Source organism: Lolium perenne, chromosome 3 (assembly GCF_019359855.2).
Source record: "Lolium perenne isolate Kyuss_39 chromosome 3, Kyuss_2.0, whole genome shotgun sequence".
NCBI lineage: Eukaryota > Viridiplantae > Streptophyta > Magnoliopsida > Poales > Poaceae > Lolium > Lolium perenne.
In genome coordinates, this window is record NC_067246.2 from 142,853,774 (window position 1) to 142,869,826 (window position 16,053).

Consider the following 16,053-nt stretch of genomic DNA (forward strand, 5'->3'; position numbering starts at 1 on the left):
TCCCGATGACGGATAGATATACTCTGGGCCCTCAAGTGGGAATCCCACCTTGGGTAGGTTTCATGTCATATGGAAGGTTTTGGTTTGGGGTCTTATTCGAAGACTTGTAGACCAACTCTTGGGTGTTCCACCTATATAATGAGGGACAAGGGGAGGGGGCCGGCCACCTCAAGCCATAGCTTGGCCGCACCCCCTAAGTGGCCGGCCACCCCTCTCCCAAACCCTAGCCGCCCCACCTCCTCCACCTCTCCCGCAAATGCTTAGCGAAGCTCCGCCGGAGATCTCCATCGACACCGCCACCACGCCATCGTGCTGCCGGGATTCAAGGAGGAGCTACTACTTCCGCTGCCTGCTAGAACGGGGAGAAGGACGTCGTCTTCATCAACACCGAACGTGTGACCGAGTACGGAGGTGCTGCCCGATTGTGGCACCGTCAATATCTTCTACGCGCTTTTGAAAGCGGCAAGTGATCTTCTACCGCAGCAACGAGAGCCTCCTCTTGTAGGCTTTGTAAATCTTCAAGGGTTAGTCTCGTTCATCCCCTCGTTGCTCCCGTCTTCTAGATTGCATCTTGGCTTGGATTGCGTTCTCGCGGTAGGAAATTTTTTGTTTTCTATGCTACGAATCCCTACAAGTACTTGGCAAGTAATTTGATAAAAATACTCAAATTACATGAACAAGCGATGAACTTTCCTGGAGATTGCAAGGTATTGCAGTTGGATGGTGTGGACTGACCCTTGTCCTCGGTTTCTGAAAGATAGCATCATTGTACGATAAGGGCAATGGTTAAAGATCCAATTGATGCATGTTTTTGGTGTTTTTAAGTTGCCCCCCAGTTGGTGTTTTTAATTCAATTCTCAGAGTTTTGGGATAAGAAATATTTGATTTTTCTCCTTAAGAGTAAAAAATAATGTCTTGGAGTGTTTCCAAGAAAAGATTAAGTCCAACGTTATTTATGGACTTGGTTAATTGTTAAAAACATGAGGTATATTTTAATTTCCTTTATTATTGCATTATTTTTTGGATAAATAATTATAATTTTTTTACTTTGGTTCAAATATTCAAACAAGTATTTGTTTGGAATAGAGAATAATTTTTAGAGTGGTTTTCATATTTTTTTAGAGTTATCTATGATTTTTGGATTTATGGCAAAGTTTCAAATAAAAAGGGGTGGTGAAATTACCCTTTTGTCCCTGGGCCCACCTGTCACGCCGACCCACTGGGTTAGGCTGGACCAGCCTACCTGGTCAGGCCCAACCGGCCTCATTCGACCCCTTCTCTCTCGCACAGTCAAAACCCTAACCCTAACGCTCCCGCTATCTCTGCGTCGCCTCCTCCGCTGCCAGTCGATTCCGGCCAGCTCCGGCCAGCTCCGCCCTCGCCATGGGGTGCGTTCGACGCGTCTCACGACGGCGCGTCGTTCTGTCTGTGTCGATCTGGAAGAATCGTCGCCTCCCGCTTGTCCTCGACCCTCGCGACCTCTAGGGTTACGGTCGCCTCCGTAGATGCGCGTCGGTAGGTGCTCCAAGCTGTCCTGGTGCTGCTCGGCGGCGTGACGTGCTAGGCGCTGTAGCGCTCGTCGTGGCCTGGCCTGGCCGCGGCTTGGCGCTGCCGTGGTCTGGCCCGTGCCGTCGTGGCCACCATGGTTGCGTCTGCAAGCTCCTTCGCATAGGTACATGCTCCTCCTTTCTCTCTCACTTACTCCACCTCGTCTTCTTCCTCTGGATGCACTAGCATCCATCACCTTGGTGTACTGGGCTTGCCAGTACACCAGCGTTTGCACTCCTGTTGCTGTGTTGTTCTCCTGGCTAATCTATGACATGGCTAGAGCTGCTGCTGCTAGCCATGCCCTGCTACTGCTACTCTAGCTGTTGTTGTTGCTGTGCTCATGCTCATGTGGTGCTATCCTAGCTGTTGCTACTATGGTTGTGTTCATCTCGGTGACATGATGTTCTACTGTTGTTGCTATAATTATGCTTATGTCTGTGTTGTTGCTGTTGCTGTGATGCTCATGGTTCTACTATCTATCATGTTCATCTATATGTGATATGTCCCTGGCTGATTGTTGTGAGCAATTCTTGCTTGTGAAAGTGCCATTGATGCATGCCATGCTTTGCTGTGCTATCCTTGTGTTGCCTAATGCAACAATACATCAATTCTTCTTTGACGTGCTTCTGGATACAATTATAAAAGGTGATATATATGTGGTATTGTCTGCTGCTATTAATTGTAGTTACTACTACTTGTGTTTGTGGCCTTGGATGATCATGTGATCAGCTATTGCTTATTGTATTCATATACACTTGTTTATATGATGCTTTTGCTTATCTCTCAAGCTTCTCACCAAGTGCTGGTGGTTGCTATTGCTTGTAAAAGCATTATTGTGGCTTGGTGCTCTATCTCATGCCTCTGGTATCAACTGTGTAAGATGTTGTTGATGCTTTTGCTTGTCAGTGAAACTTTGCTTCCTAATTCTGACAAAAGGAATGAACTGCTGGATGCAGTGATGATTTCCTATTTATTTGTACAAGTTTGGATGGAAACAAACCATAGTTGGCACCTCCACTTGCTATTGAACTCCCTAGAGTGATGATATTTCTATTTGGCTTGCTTGTGTGTGTGGCTAGGCAGTTGTTGTGACCCTAGCATTGGATTTCTTCTAGACATGGTTCCTCCTGCCACTTGGATGATTTCTGTGCAATGATACTGGTGATCAATCATTTGATTCCAGTACCACTTGATGTTGAAATCATATAGACATATAATTGTCTATTTTTCTGATGGTTTAGCTAGGCTTGTGCTGCTAGGTGATTCTGGTTAGGCTTTGCAGTTGATTAAGTCTAAATTGAATCTGCTTGGTTATGCTATTGTGGTGATCCATTTGGGCATACCAAGGGTTCTCAATGGCTTGTGTCTCTGACCTTTCCATCTTTGCCAGCATCACATGGTCTAGGACCAATTGATGATGAACTAGGGTAATCTTACCCTATGGCTTGGTGTGTTAGTGCATGATGTGCAAGTATGAGCAAAACCAATTGCTTGCTCATGGATTTTTGGTATACCTCACTCCAACTCCTAGATAGTTCTTGTTGTAGAGGTTTTGCTTCTATTGTTGTACTATTGGTGATGTGCTTGTCCTTCTTCTCCCTAGCTTGTGATCTGCTGTGAGCTTACATCTCCATTTCTGCTCAACATTGGCCTGTTCTTGGTGGAATAGGCCCTAGATGGTCTATGCTACTTGTTGTTCTTGCTGTTCTTCACCTTTTGGTGCTTGTGTCAATGAACATTAGGGTTTGTGAGCTGAAAAGGTTTTATACCCCTCCGTGTTATGTACCCTGGTCGACAACAAGGCCATGAATATTGGTGACTAGCCAAAATGGTGGTGCGTTGGTGTCCATGCATTGCTCCTTGTGAGATGTGTGCTTGCTTTGGCTTGGGACTTGTTCCCTGGTGCGGAGATCAGCTCGGCTGCATCCAAGCTTATCTTCCTGTTTGCTTTATTTACTAACAGCCACTTGGTTCAATGTGGTACTTTTGTGTTTCTTTGTTTGCAGGTTTTGGAGAAGATCAAAATCATTAAGAGAGTCTTCATAATCAAGATGATGAATAGTAGTTAGGGTTTTAGTTATAGATACTTGTAATTTTCTCTTTTTCATTTCTTTTCCTTTTATTTGATTTGTTGTATTATTCATAAGAATATTGTAATTGACAATGTAATATGTGTGTTGATTAATAAAGCTCAAGGTTTATCTAAATTGAGCTTTATATTATATATTTATCTTTATCTTTTATTTTTATTTGAATTACTCAATATTATGATTATATGATATTTAATTCTATTTGAATTGTTTGAGTTTGAATTTGAATTTGAACTCACTTTCTTTTCATGTTTAAATTTCACAAGTTGATTTACAACTCATAAGCAACCTAAATGCAAAGAGATCATGTCAAATTTTATCGCACTCTCGAAACCCTAAACCCTAAGTGGTGTCGAGAGAGAAACTTGATCCCTCTTTGATGTATTATGCAATTAAGCGCGAAATTTCCTCAGATTTTGTGATGCAATGGACATTCCTTCCTAAATCTACCCCGCAATTGTCTGGAATCCTGGTATGTTACAACGATGAACACACACACGAATAACCCAATACAATCTGGTTTGCTCCTAACATCCTGAACCATTGTCCCGATAAAAGCACTCAAGGGAGAGTCCAAATTAGAATCCCAAAGGCATAGAACGGTATGCAACCGATATAATCACTTTTGAGAGACTGGAATCAGACAAGTGAGAGACCGATCACATGAGGAGAGCCTTGGATACAACTCATAGATTTAATCTATAGAGAGGTTCTTGATCCCACATGGAAAGGTGGGACATAAGAGTAGTTCTTCATACCATCACACCTATTCTAGATCTGCGGGGTAGGTGCCTATTTATAGTCCCAGGGCAAAGAGGTAGGTGGGAGTGGATAAGATACAAAACCAAAGGCTAAAAAAATCACAGTTCAGGTGTATTCCAGCGTAGGAGCCAGCCGTGCAGGTCACTGGCGTCGCTCGGTCTCGACGCTAAGTCAACGCGTCGGTTGTGCGCTGGCTGGTTCGGCGGGCACCGGTCTAGGAGTCCGGTCGCAGACGAGACGCTTTTATCTTGCGTGCCGCGTGGAACCGGTCCGTGCTGGTTGCTTCGGTGTCTGGGATGGTTGCACCGGACTGCAGGCCAATTTGATCGGCTAGCGTTGGTTCTTCTTCCGTCTCCTCTTCCATGCTTTCGTGACCTCAGCCCTCGCCCCTCGAGCTTCCATGCTTCCCTCTCTTTTCTCTGTGCATGTTGATGTATCCCTACCATTGACACAAGATGGGTTATGAAATAGTATACCATTCATGAGGTTAAGCAACAGAGTCGCAAAGAGGATTAGATGCACCTTTAATTGAGATGGTGAAGACTGAAGGTTGAGTTACATCATCTCCCCACTTGAAAAAGAGTCCTCGTCAATGATAAGTTTTCATGAACGTGTGTTGGAGGTTTAGAAACAACTCTTGAATGTGTCTTCACTTGCCATGAACCCTATCAATAGCACAAGAAAAGCGAAGAAACACTCAAAGAGTTGCCAATGCTCGACGATTTTAGAGGAAGACCATAAGTAGAAGGAGGCCACCTTATCAAAATAACAGAGTGATCTCATTGAGAGATCATGTGTAGTAGATGTTTGGGGGCTTAACCCACCCGTTCATGCTCATCTATAAGTAGCTGTCCAAAGCTTGTTTCCTCACCTCATGTTACATAGAGGTTGACGAGTATTCATTTTTACCTTCACAGAACAAAGACCAAGCAAAATATGTGTGTGCATGATAAAGTAGCATATCATTGATGACATGCCCGTTCATGTTCACAACACCGTTAGAACAACACAAGTATAAAAAAATAACGCATATCAAGGCCAATGTGTAATAACCCCGTTTAAACATCTTCCAATTGTGTGAACACAAAAGCTCCATGAAAATGTGAGAAGGTTTTGAAAACCAACTCGTTTGGAGACATATGATTAATATTGCACTCAAGGCATAGAAAAGGGAAATTGTTCAACATTCTTGAATAAATAATAGGAGAATTTGGCAAAAAACGCAATACATAAGAGTGTCCAAAATATCATCAACATGTGTTCAAAAAAACCATCGAAAACATAAAATTGTCATTATATTTGTAGCAACACAAAACACATTCTTCAAAATGCTCACCAAAATTGCCATCAAACCAAATGAAAGAGAAATTTTTCAACTTTTTTTAGGCAACACAAATGGTAAGAATTTTATAATACTAGTGACAATGCATATCCAACATTGCATTATGATTGCAAACAAACATAGTGATAACTGCAAGAACACAAATCAATTCTAGCTAGTTTCGAAATAAGATTATCGAACCACGAGGAGCTAATAGTTAGGGTCTTAATTCCCCTTGCTACTACCTATTAAAGATTACTTGTAAATTGTTTTATAATATCAAAATATTTTAAGGGGATGGTTGTAATTGGTTGAAATAAAGTAAGTAAAGTAGTAAAAACGTTATAAGAAATGGGTTGAAAATTAATAAGAAAAAGTATTCTCAGGGGTTATTGGATCCACCCTCTAGCATTAGGATTCATGTTAATCAAGATGAAGTATAATTTTAATCATATTGTATGTGAGAGAGCTCCGTAATAAGATGCGCCTAGAAAGCCATTGGTCATCACATCTCTAAATAACCATAGTAGCTAGTCTTCTGCAAGCCACATATTGACTATTGCTATTAAGGGTTTTACCCGGTGGTTATCGATATGAGCTTGGTGAATCCCTCTTTATCCCCCTCATCCATGTGTTAAAGTGTTGATACAGTAATGTCACTTCTCACCATTCACTTTACCACACTTCAAAGGGCAGTTCTCTCTCGAGACCATAAGGTAAATATTACATGGTGCACAACACATAATATCAAGAGAGAGAACTAACACACATTAATAATTAAAACCATAAATCTTCTTGGATTTATCTCATATTCATGTTAGGGTTTCTCCATATCCCCAGGAACTAAAGGAAGCAATCAAAAACATCATCATAATCTTATGGAGAGGGTGAAAGGAATGGAATGAATTCGAACACAAATCCACAATAGCAATCAAGATTACAACTATGGTTGGAGGCGAATGATCTTGGTGATGCATCGGTTAATGATGAAGGGGATGATGCCTTGTCTTCTAAGGATCCACGTAGCAGCCCGGATGTTGTCTTCTCCAAAGTTCATTCTCTAGATCTGATCTCAGGTGGTGTTTCTTCATTTTGCGGAGTTGTGTGTCTCAGATCTCTGTGCCGTCTGCGTGAGATGAAAGTACTTGACGAGGCGTTCCTCCTGACACACCGTAGGGGCGGATGGTACAGGCGGGCTCCCCCCTTAGCGATGCCTGCTAAACTTACTGAAATTTTTTCCTCGCATCCTCCTTTCGCCCAGGTGCATAATTAAGTGCTAAAATGATTTCTATCACATCAAAATCCCAGAAAATAGCAGTTTTTATTGATATTTCATCATTGCCTTATTATTTCAAGATCTTGTGTAGACAAGCATAAAAGGGCGCAGTAGCGCGGTAAAATACAAAAATCTTACTACTACTCAATGATAACTTAATGAAATAAGGATGTAAAAACATGCTAAAAATGCACTCATCAAGTTCCCCATCTAGACTCTTGCTCATCCCCGAGCAAGATAGAAGCTTAATGGACAGAGTCATCTTTGTTCATGAAGCGTAAGTCGTTAAAATAAATGGGGCATTTTCAAGAACAAGGATTACAACATCGGATGTAAAGCTAGAGCATGAATAACACCATACTATTCTCATACTCAAATGACTTAGAGGCCTCCACACCTTTCAAGTTCGATAGTAAACAATAAGACTATGTTCTTTTCATAACATACGATCATGAAGCTTAGCTTTTCCATAAGATCTTTGAGCAACTCTCTTTTTCTTTTTTTATTTCTCTTTTCACAAGTAGGACGGTATTTATTCTGCAACATTGTCCTCTTTCTGAATTTTTCTTTCTTATGATTAAAGAAATGATTATAATATGCTTGTAGATAACTTTCTTCTCATATTCTATCAAAACCTATTGGTGTGGAAGACCATACAATCATCATCATGATGCAAGCATAATTCTACTCATCCTAATTCATACATCTAATGCAATAATCATCATTCAATCAAACTTCAAATAAAATAATGGCTCAAAGTTCATTGGATAAAAATCCTTCACTCTCCAAGGGAAATTAAACATGCACTAATGTAATCCTTATCAAATTTTGAACTAAATGCATGTTGGAAAGTAAATATGTGAACTATAGGAGATAGATTACAAAGTTTTATAGATCTCCCCAAGCTTGAAATCAAGCCAGGTGGGATCAAATAATCCTTGCGATTATTTGATACCGTTGCAGCTTCATGGTGCAGGGATGGCATTGGAGACGGCTGCACGGAGCTTCCTGTTTGACTCTTCCAGAGAAGATATGCGATGAAGAGCTCTCTACAGTTCAAAGTGTGCGGAGTTCATTGCTTTAGTCATTACTTCCACCACTTCATTGAGCTCCTTCTTGTACGCCTGGTCCAGGAGGCGTCGACGCACTATTTCCTGATGGATAAGCTCATGATGTTGTTGCTTCTCCAGCTGGCTAATGCGCAACTTAGTCCTCACGGGCGGCTTGACTGGTGAAGCGGGTTCATCATTAAGTTTGAAACCCCACTCCTCCATGGGCTTCACGCTGATGCAAGCGTTCAACGCCATCTTCTTTGTTGTGGAAGTATGAGCGGTAGTCTCCTCATAGGTTCCTGCATCAACACCATTATGCTTACTTTTGGGTGACACGTAGTGAGTGGCGATGAATTTCATGGATTCCACACGCCCCTTCCCGTGTGGTTTCTTGGCTTCCTCCTCGTCTTCTGGAGTCACCATGGAAAAGTACTCCGGCTGTTTCCAGCCATGTGGAGCTTGATGCATAGGGATCATAGCTTTTATCGTACAATTCATAAGATGGCTCTCACTTTCTTGGGCTAAGCCCTTGGGCTTCACGCTTGTCATCCTCAAGGGACGAAGTCTGGAAGTTGTCCCATGATGGAGGCTGAGGCCGAAAGGTTTCTCTTTTCCTAGAGCTAAGTAACGCATCTGGCGATTTAAGTATCATTGTTTGATGATGAATGAATAGCCTATGGATACTATTGTATGCTTTTAGACATCTCGCTAGCCAAAAGATTTGAATTCTTCCACAAGCATATACTTGTTTCCAAGCTCAGCTCAAATCCAATGTCTATCATACCTACATATATAGAAATTTCTATTCCAAGCATAATGTGTGTGTTTTGCCTCCAACCTTTTCAAAATTCCCTTTAGTGTAATTTAAAGATCATATGAAAGTAAGGTTTAGTAGGAAATACCACTATGCATGTTGTTGGTTTGACTGATTATGAGTAATGAGCTAGACCGTAACCATGTTTACCGGGGAAGTCCTTCAACATTTAACTTTTGGGGTATTGCACCCTGCGTTGATCATCTTTTATTTTGTTTTTTATGGCTATCTCTTGTTAAATAAGTAGAGGTTATTTAAGCAAGTAAGCATGCATTGTTATAGAAGAGCAATGGGACGCTAACCGAAGCCATGCTTAATCGTGGTGGAAGTTTTAGCAACGAGCATCCTAAATAGGAAGAGTGAAAAAAGAGTTGTGTAAAAAAGAGTTGTGAAAAAAGAGTTGTGAAAAAGAGAGTGAGAAAATAAACGAAAAGAGTATGAAAAAAGTGAGAGAGAGTTAGAGAGGATGCTCAACGTCTGTTGTTCATATTTTCCCGGTATAGATGGCATATAGTTGAGATTCACATCTCCTTTGCTCCTTTGTATAGGTGGCATGAATGTACCCCATTGCGATACTTGGTTAAAACATGTATGCCGAAAAATCTTGGTAACCCGGAGTTGAGTAACAAGAGGTGTAGTCCTTAGCATTCAAAAAAGTGAGTCAACACTTACTCAGAAGAGGTCAAACTCATGACACATAGATATTTTTATACATGAGATACTTGGTACCCCATTCTTATTATTATCGTTGGCATGAATTGCATAGCTCATAATCATGTTCTATGCTCTTTACTTTTTATTTTGTTGGAGGTTTAGCACATACATTCCCTTCTTACTTTTTTGTGTTCAAGAGTCAAAAGAAATATTCCTGAAAAGAGAGGACAAAGAGTCTTCCAACAATTTCATAGGATTCTTCCAAGCATACTTTATGATTCATAATACTTATCATTCATGTTTCTTACAATGCTATTTACTAATATGCATGCTTTGTAGAATGTAAGAGTTATCACTTGATGAGTTCATATTACTTATTGTCATTATTTATTGATTAAACCTTGTGCTACTTTGCATGATTATTTAGAAGCTATATATTATAAAATCCAAAGTTCATGTTAGTTTTATCACCTTCTTGTTCGGGACGAGCATAGGTTAAGCTTGGGGGTGTTGATGCATGTAAAATGCATACTCCCTCCGTTCTGAAATAGTCTACGTTCTAGCCCCAAAATTTGTTCTAAAATACTCTACATTCTAGATTTTAGTCAACAACAACACTGAAAATGATGTGGTTTTGCTCTTTTTATTGGAGGTTATTATTTTCAATGTAGTTTGGATTGGTTGTTCACATATTTAAGTAGTACCAATAAATGCAATACTACTTTGTCTCATTTTTTCTAGAATGTAGATTTAATCAGAACGAAGGGAGTACATGAACTTTGTCCTTTATCATATTGAATTCCCACATATTTGCAACATATATGATGATAATACCATGTTTTACATTGATTTATGGGGATTTACCAATGATCCCCTTTATTTGGGTTATAACACTGCAGAATAGGAAAACCCTGTTTTTTCTTTCAAAGACCTATACGGAGTCAAATTGATCTGGGATTTTTAGAGCGTCACTTTTTCATCGGGAGACGCAACCTGGGCCCTGGAAGCTCACCTGGAGAGGACTGAGGGCCGAAAGAGGCCAAGTGGTGCACCAAGGAAGGGAGGGCGCGCCACACCCCTCTTTTAGCCGTCGATCATCCGTTTGCCTTGATTCTTCCGCGAACCGACGTATTTTTCCCTAAAAACAACTATATATATATGACCCCGACGAGTTCTCGGGAGCGCCGCACAAACATAGAAACACGAAAAATGGAGGCTGCTGCAAAGAAGATTGGAGGGGGGAAACTCCGCATGGATCACCGCCAGAGGGATCTCCACCTTCTCCAATGTCTTCATCATCATCACCATGACCAAGAGGGAGTAGTCCACCTCTGTAATACGAGTTTGTGGCCGTTGCTTGATCTATTTATCACATGTTCTTCATAGTTCTAGTGCCATATGAGCTACCTATCATGATTATGGCCATATTTGTAATACTTATGTGTTGGATCCTTATTCTATGATATTGTTTTATGAGATCTGACCATATTATATTGTGAGATGTATTGATAGATGCATATTATGTACCCCATTCTTAAGTATTAGCTCTCAGCAAACATATATGCAAGAGCGTGTGTGGGGTGATGTGTGTATTAGATGGAGTAGCATGGTTTTAATGATTGGATAGTGACAATATGCTCAAGATCTATTATGGCTTTGCCTTTCTTTTGCTACCTCACTAGGGATAAAGTGAATGCATGTGATATGTTCATCATGTGACAACAGTGGTGATCTTGTTTGTTCAAGGTAGCATATTTGATATTCAGACTTTATGTCCAAGTACTTATTGCTATGCTCTGTTAATTCTTAATACAAGATTGATGAAGTTTCTTTCTTGTGGAGTATAAGAGAGGTCTGTTGCATCATCTCTATGTTAGGATGTGATGCCCATATTAATCCGGATCTTATATATACTATTATCTGTACCTTCATATCTTTTTGATGAATTGCTATTTGTTCACCACAACTTTAGGAGAGAATACTCAAGTGAACCCATGAACCCCGGTCCATTTTTTTATCATATAGTTGCCGGAACCTCCAACAGTGTCCCTCCCGAGGAATTGGGGCTTCGGGTCTCCAAAAGCGTTGGCTAGTTGCCTTGTGTATCGCTATGTTAGCTGGCCTCTTGCGGTGTGAGTTGCGGAGTATCTCCATCGAATCTGATTTTTCCTCTACCATACCATATACCATATTTTTCAACTGATTTGGTGCAATGACCGGTATTGGATTCGAATATAGATATACGAGAGCACGAGTTCGACCCGGAAATGGAGCGGATTCGGGAGGGAAACAAACACCATCGGATATGTGTAAGTTGGCCAACCATACAATAAAGAAACTGATAAATCCAATTTAAGAAACACACATAAAATAAATAATGTAATATGATATGAATAGTATAACCACATGAATAAAGGAGGCAATATGGATGTAATAAGGCCAACTTTGTATCCTAACAAGTTTAGACAACATATTCGATAGAGTGACTATATAAGTGAGCTATTATTCAACGGATGAACTCAACAACTCACTATATACTAGACATGCTCTATTAGTTTTGATATTTCGAATAAAAATCAGGTTATTTAAATAAAAATCATCGGATAATTCTAAATAATTTTCAGATACAGATATCCAAGTACTATTTGGCATACCATATCCTATGCCGTATCCAAAGTTTGGAATTAGATATCCTTATCGTCCAATTCTTTCAAAGTAGATTTTGATTTTGTAAAACGAATTCAAAAATAAATATGGTAAGATCGCACAAAAGAAGAAGATGCTTGGCGAACCACATCCCACAGAAAAAAATGAACATGCCACTTGGCACGAGAAAAGCGCGCTGGTACAACAAAACATTGTTTTTTGAAACAATTAGTAACCTTTATTATTACACAAAAAAGGTTACATCTTCCACCAATTATGAAACAAGAAACAAAGGCGGCTCTTCTAGCCAAAAGTTGCTATTAGAAACATCTACTGATTTTGCTATTAAATCTGCTGCTTGGTTTGCTTCTCGCGGACAGTGGGTCAATCGTGTCGAAACGAACCCTGCCATGATCATTCGACACTCATCCAAGTACGCCATGCCTACTATCATGTTGCTTGTCGGGTCTTCAAAAGCTGTGACTACGTTCATGTAATCAGTTTCGACATAGATACGGGTGCAGCCTGCACGTTCAGCCAGGCGTAGACCATCACGGACTGCCTGCGTCTCAGCTGTGGTTACATCGATCACTCCGTCGATCTCATTTCTACAGGCTACCACAAACTGTCCACTTGCATCTCTTATAACACATCCCGTGGATGCCCTTCTAGTTTCTACGTTTACAGTTGCATCTGTATTTAGCTTCATAAACCCGGCCGGTGGTTTAGACCAACCCATTTTTATTCTGGCCGACTTATTCTTCTTCACTTTCAGAGCATTAGCCACCATAGCTTTTATTGATAGAGCTATTCGGCTCGGTGGTGGAGCCTCCCCTGATGTTTCATCTCACGTCGCCTCCACCAGATGAACCACGCAGCTGTGGCTAGTATCTCCTTCCCCGGTAAAGACCCCAAGCTAGGTATCGCATGTTTTGTATTCAACATATGTTCCAAAACTGAACTACCCGATAGGTCTAGCTGTGCTGCAAATTGGACTTGTTGATCTAATCCAAGAGCTTGCCAGACTTCACGAGCACGGTCACATTTGAACAACATATGTAGAATATCTTCCGCTCCCCATGCACATACAGGACACTGTCCACTTCTTTCAATATGCCGGTTTGCGAGGGTGCACATGCACGGGATTATACCATGCAGAGCCCTCCAAACAAAAAATTTAACCTTCGCCGGTACTGTAAGCTTCCATACATTCTGCCAAACTGGGTTTAACGTGGATCCACTTGGCTCATCCCGTCTTCGTGTCCGGCTGCCATATTGGTGTTGCCATTCCAAATGGTAGGCCGACTTAACAGAAAAGACGCCATTTTTTGTGTAGTGCCATGCTACTATATCCTCTGAATCCCACGGTGACAAAGGTATAGCTTGTATTCTTTGTACATCCACGGGATAAAAATTATCCACCAACATCTGTGTATCCCAATCGTGAACAACCAACCAATCGTCCTTAAATTAGGCCTTCTTTGGCCTTTGGACCCATAGAAATACCACGTACTGTAATGGGCCAAAATGGCCTAGAGTGGCTTAAACCGCGGCTAAGAAACAGCGGGCCTAAACCGCGGCTATGAAACGATGTGCCTCTTTCCAGTGCACCTGGACAACGTAACGCAAGTGATGACGTAGAGTCATCTACCATTGCCCTGGTCAAAATTGCCGACCTGTATATAAACGCACATACAGTCATACCGCTCAACCCAATCCAACGTCCTCCCAGAATACATTAGCGCCAATCTTGTTCCCCTTGTTTCCGCTTTCCACTCCGATTTCATTTTACCGAGTCTTTTCCGGTACCAAATTCGGCTGAGATCCATGTGCGGCGGCGCTATCATCTACGACTACATCCCGCCTCGCCGCCAGGCGTCCGCCGCCGACCTCTGGCCCGACGCCGACGACCCTCCCCTAGACAAAGGTACGTGCACAGCACAGAGCACCGAGCCCATTCATATTGTTCAACTGCAAAGTAAGGCCGGGACTGATCAATGTGATTCGCATGCAGCGCGCCGCGTGACAAAGCGTGAGCGGAAGAACCGGTACCGCGGCATTCGGCAGCGGCCATGGGGGAAGTGGGCGGCGGAGATTCGCGACCCTGTCAAGGGCGTCCGCGTCTGGCTAGGCACCTACCCCACCGCCGAGGCCGCTGCGCGCGCCTATGACCACGCGGCGCGGCGCATCAGGGGCGCCAAGGCCAAGGTCAACTTCCCCAACGAGGTCCTCAACGGCGCGCGCCCCCTGCAGCTGCACGCCGCTTCGTGCACCGTGGCACCGGCAGTTGCTGCTCCGCCGGCGGTGTTCCTTTCGCCCAAGAAGGAGGACAAGTGCGAGTCGGCAGCATGCTCCGGCGAGGTCAAGGAGCTCTCCGAGGAGCTGATGGCGTACGAGAACTACATGAACTTTCTTGGAGTCCCGTACATGGAGGGCGGGGAGGCGGCCGCGCCTGCCGCCGCCGTTGTCCCCGAGGACGCGCCGGCCACTCTATGGAGCTTCGACGACTACTACCCGCCGTCTCTCGAGCTCTGATCATACGGCGTCTCTCCAGCTCTGGTCGCACTAGAGTTAGAAATCAGCCGCGTCATTTTTTTCTTCTTTCAATTCGCAACTGTTGTATACGTGTTGTCAGATTTTTATTTCGCATGTTCTTCGTGCAAACTAAACGTGTAATTTACTCCATTTGCAGTTCGGAAACTGTTCTTAATTTCTTTCTGGCGGCGCGCGTATCATCTTATTTGCTGATTCCTCAATCGGAGGTATTGTCATGTTCATGTCCATTGTATCTCCCAGAGCAGAAATTACATCCCACACTGATACACGTGACAAACATAAGAGCAGATCTATAAGGCCGCGTAATTTCGTTTTCTTTTACTTCCTCTGTTAATTAATGCTAATATAACACATTTTATATGTTTGATACATCTTGCGGATCAGCGTTGGAAGCGGAGGATTGTGCATGTATGGAGGGGTTTGCTTTGGCGCTTCATCCATGCTCAATCTGATCACTAAATTAATTAGCATTGTAAAGATCTCAAGATCCCAGAATAAGGCTGGTAATTCTCTAGGTCACTTAAGTACATAACTTCTGATAGAATTGCCGTTTGGTTGGTTCTGGGCTGGATGAGATTTTTAGTTTCATCATTAGAGATTGTAATACTCATGTTTAAGTAACAAGTACAATTTTTTTCTCCACAAAAAAAAAAAAATGCACGACCAAACCTCATCGGAAGTTCTACCACACGCGGTGCCGATAGCTCGGCGCGAACAACTCGTCGAGGATAAGAGCATCTCCAGCCGCGTCCCCCAAAAGGATTTGGAGCGCGCCGGACAAAAAATGCATTCCACCCGCGTCCCTCAAAGCCCATTTTAGTCCGGCGCGGCCCGATACGGTGTCCGGCGCCCCGAGCCCGTCCCCGTCCCACAGGGGACGCACCGGGGACGCCGGACACACCGAAAAGCGAGGCGAACCGACGCGAGCCCGGCGCGTCAGCGGCTTAGTGAAAAATCGTCTCCCACTCCCGCCAAATCCCGCCCCTCCCGCCATACCGCGCCTATCCCGCCGCGCATTTCTGGCCTCCCCCGCCGCCGATTCATTTCTCCTTTCCCCGCCGCCGATTCATTTCTCCTTTCCCCGCCGATTTGTTTCTCCCTCCCGCCGTCCACCCACCGCCGCTACCTTCTCCCCATTCCATGACGCCGCCGGTAGCCCCCAAGAAGATGGCCAAGAAAGCGGCCAAGAAGCCGCCGGGCAATGCGACGAAAGGGGCGAAAGCGCCGTTCGCGAAGCCGCGGAAGGCGCCGGCCCCGAAGAAGAAGCCGGAAGGATGGACCGATGATCAGTGGCATGAAGACTGTCTGCGCCGGAAGATGTCGACGGCGGAGCG

General features: G+C 43.1%; 1 protein-coding gene across 1 annotated transcript; it reads left to right on the forward strand.

Annotated features, from left to right (window-relative positions):
* Window positions 1-13,854: 13,854 nt before the first annotated feature.
* Window positions 13,855-14,881, forward strand: LOC127293462 (ethylene-responsive transcription factor ERF071). The gene is made up of 2 exons (XM_051323096.2): window positions 13,855-14,090; window positions 14,178-14,881. Exons 1-2 carry the CDS (start codon window positions 13,991-13,993, stop codon window positions 14,696-14,698), a joined length of 621 nt encoding a protein of 206 aa, XP_051179056.1. The 5' UTR covers window positions 13,855-13,990; the 3' UTR covers window positions 14,699-14,881.
* Window positions 14,882-16,053: the final 1,172 nt, after the last annotated feature.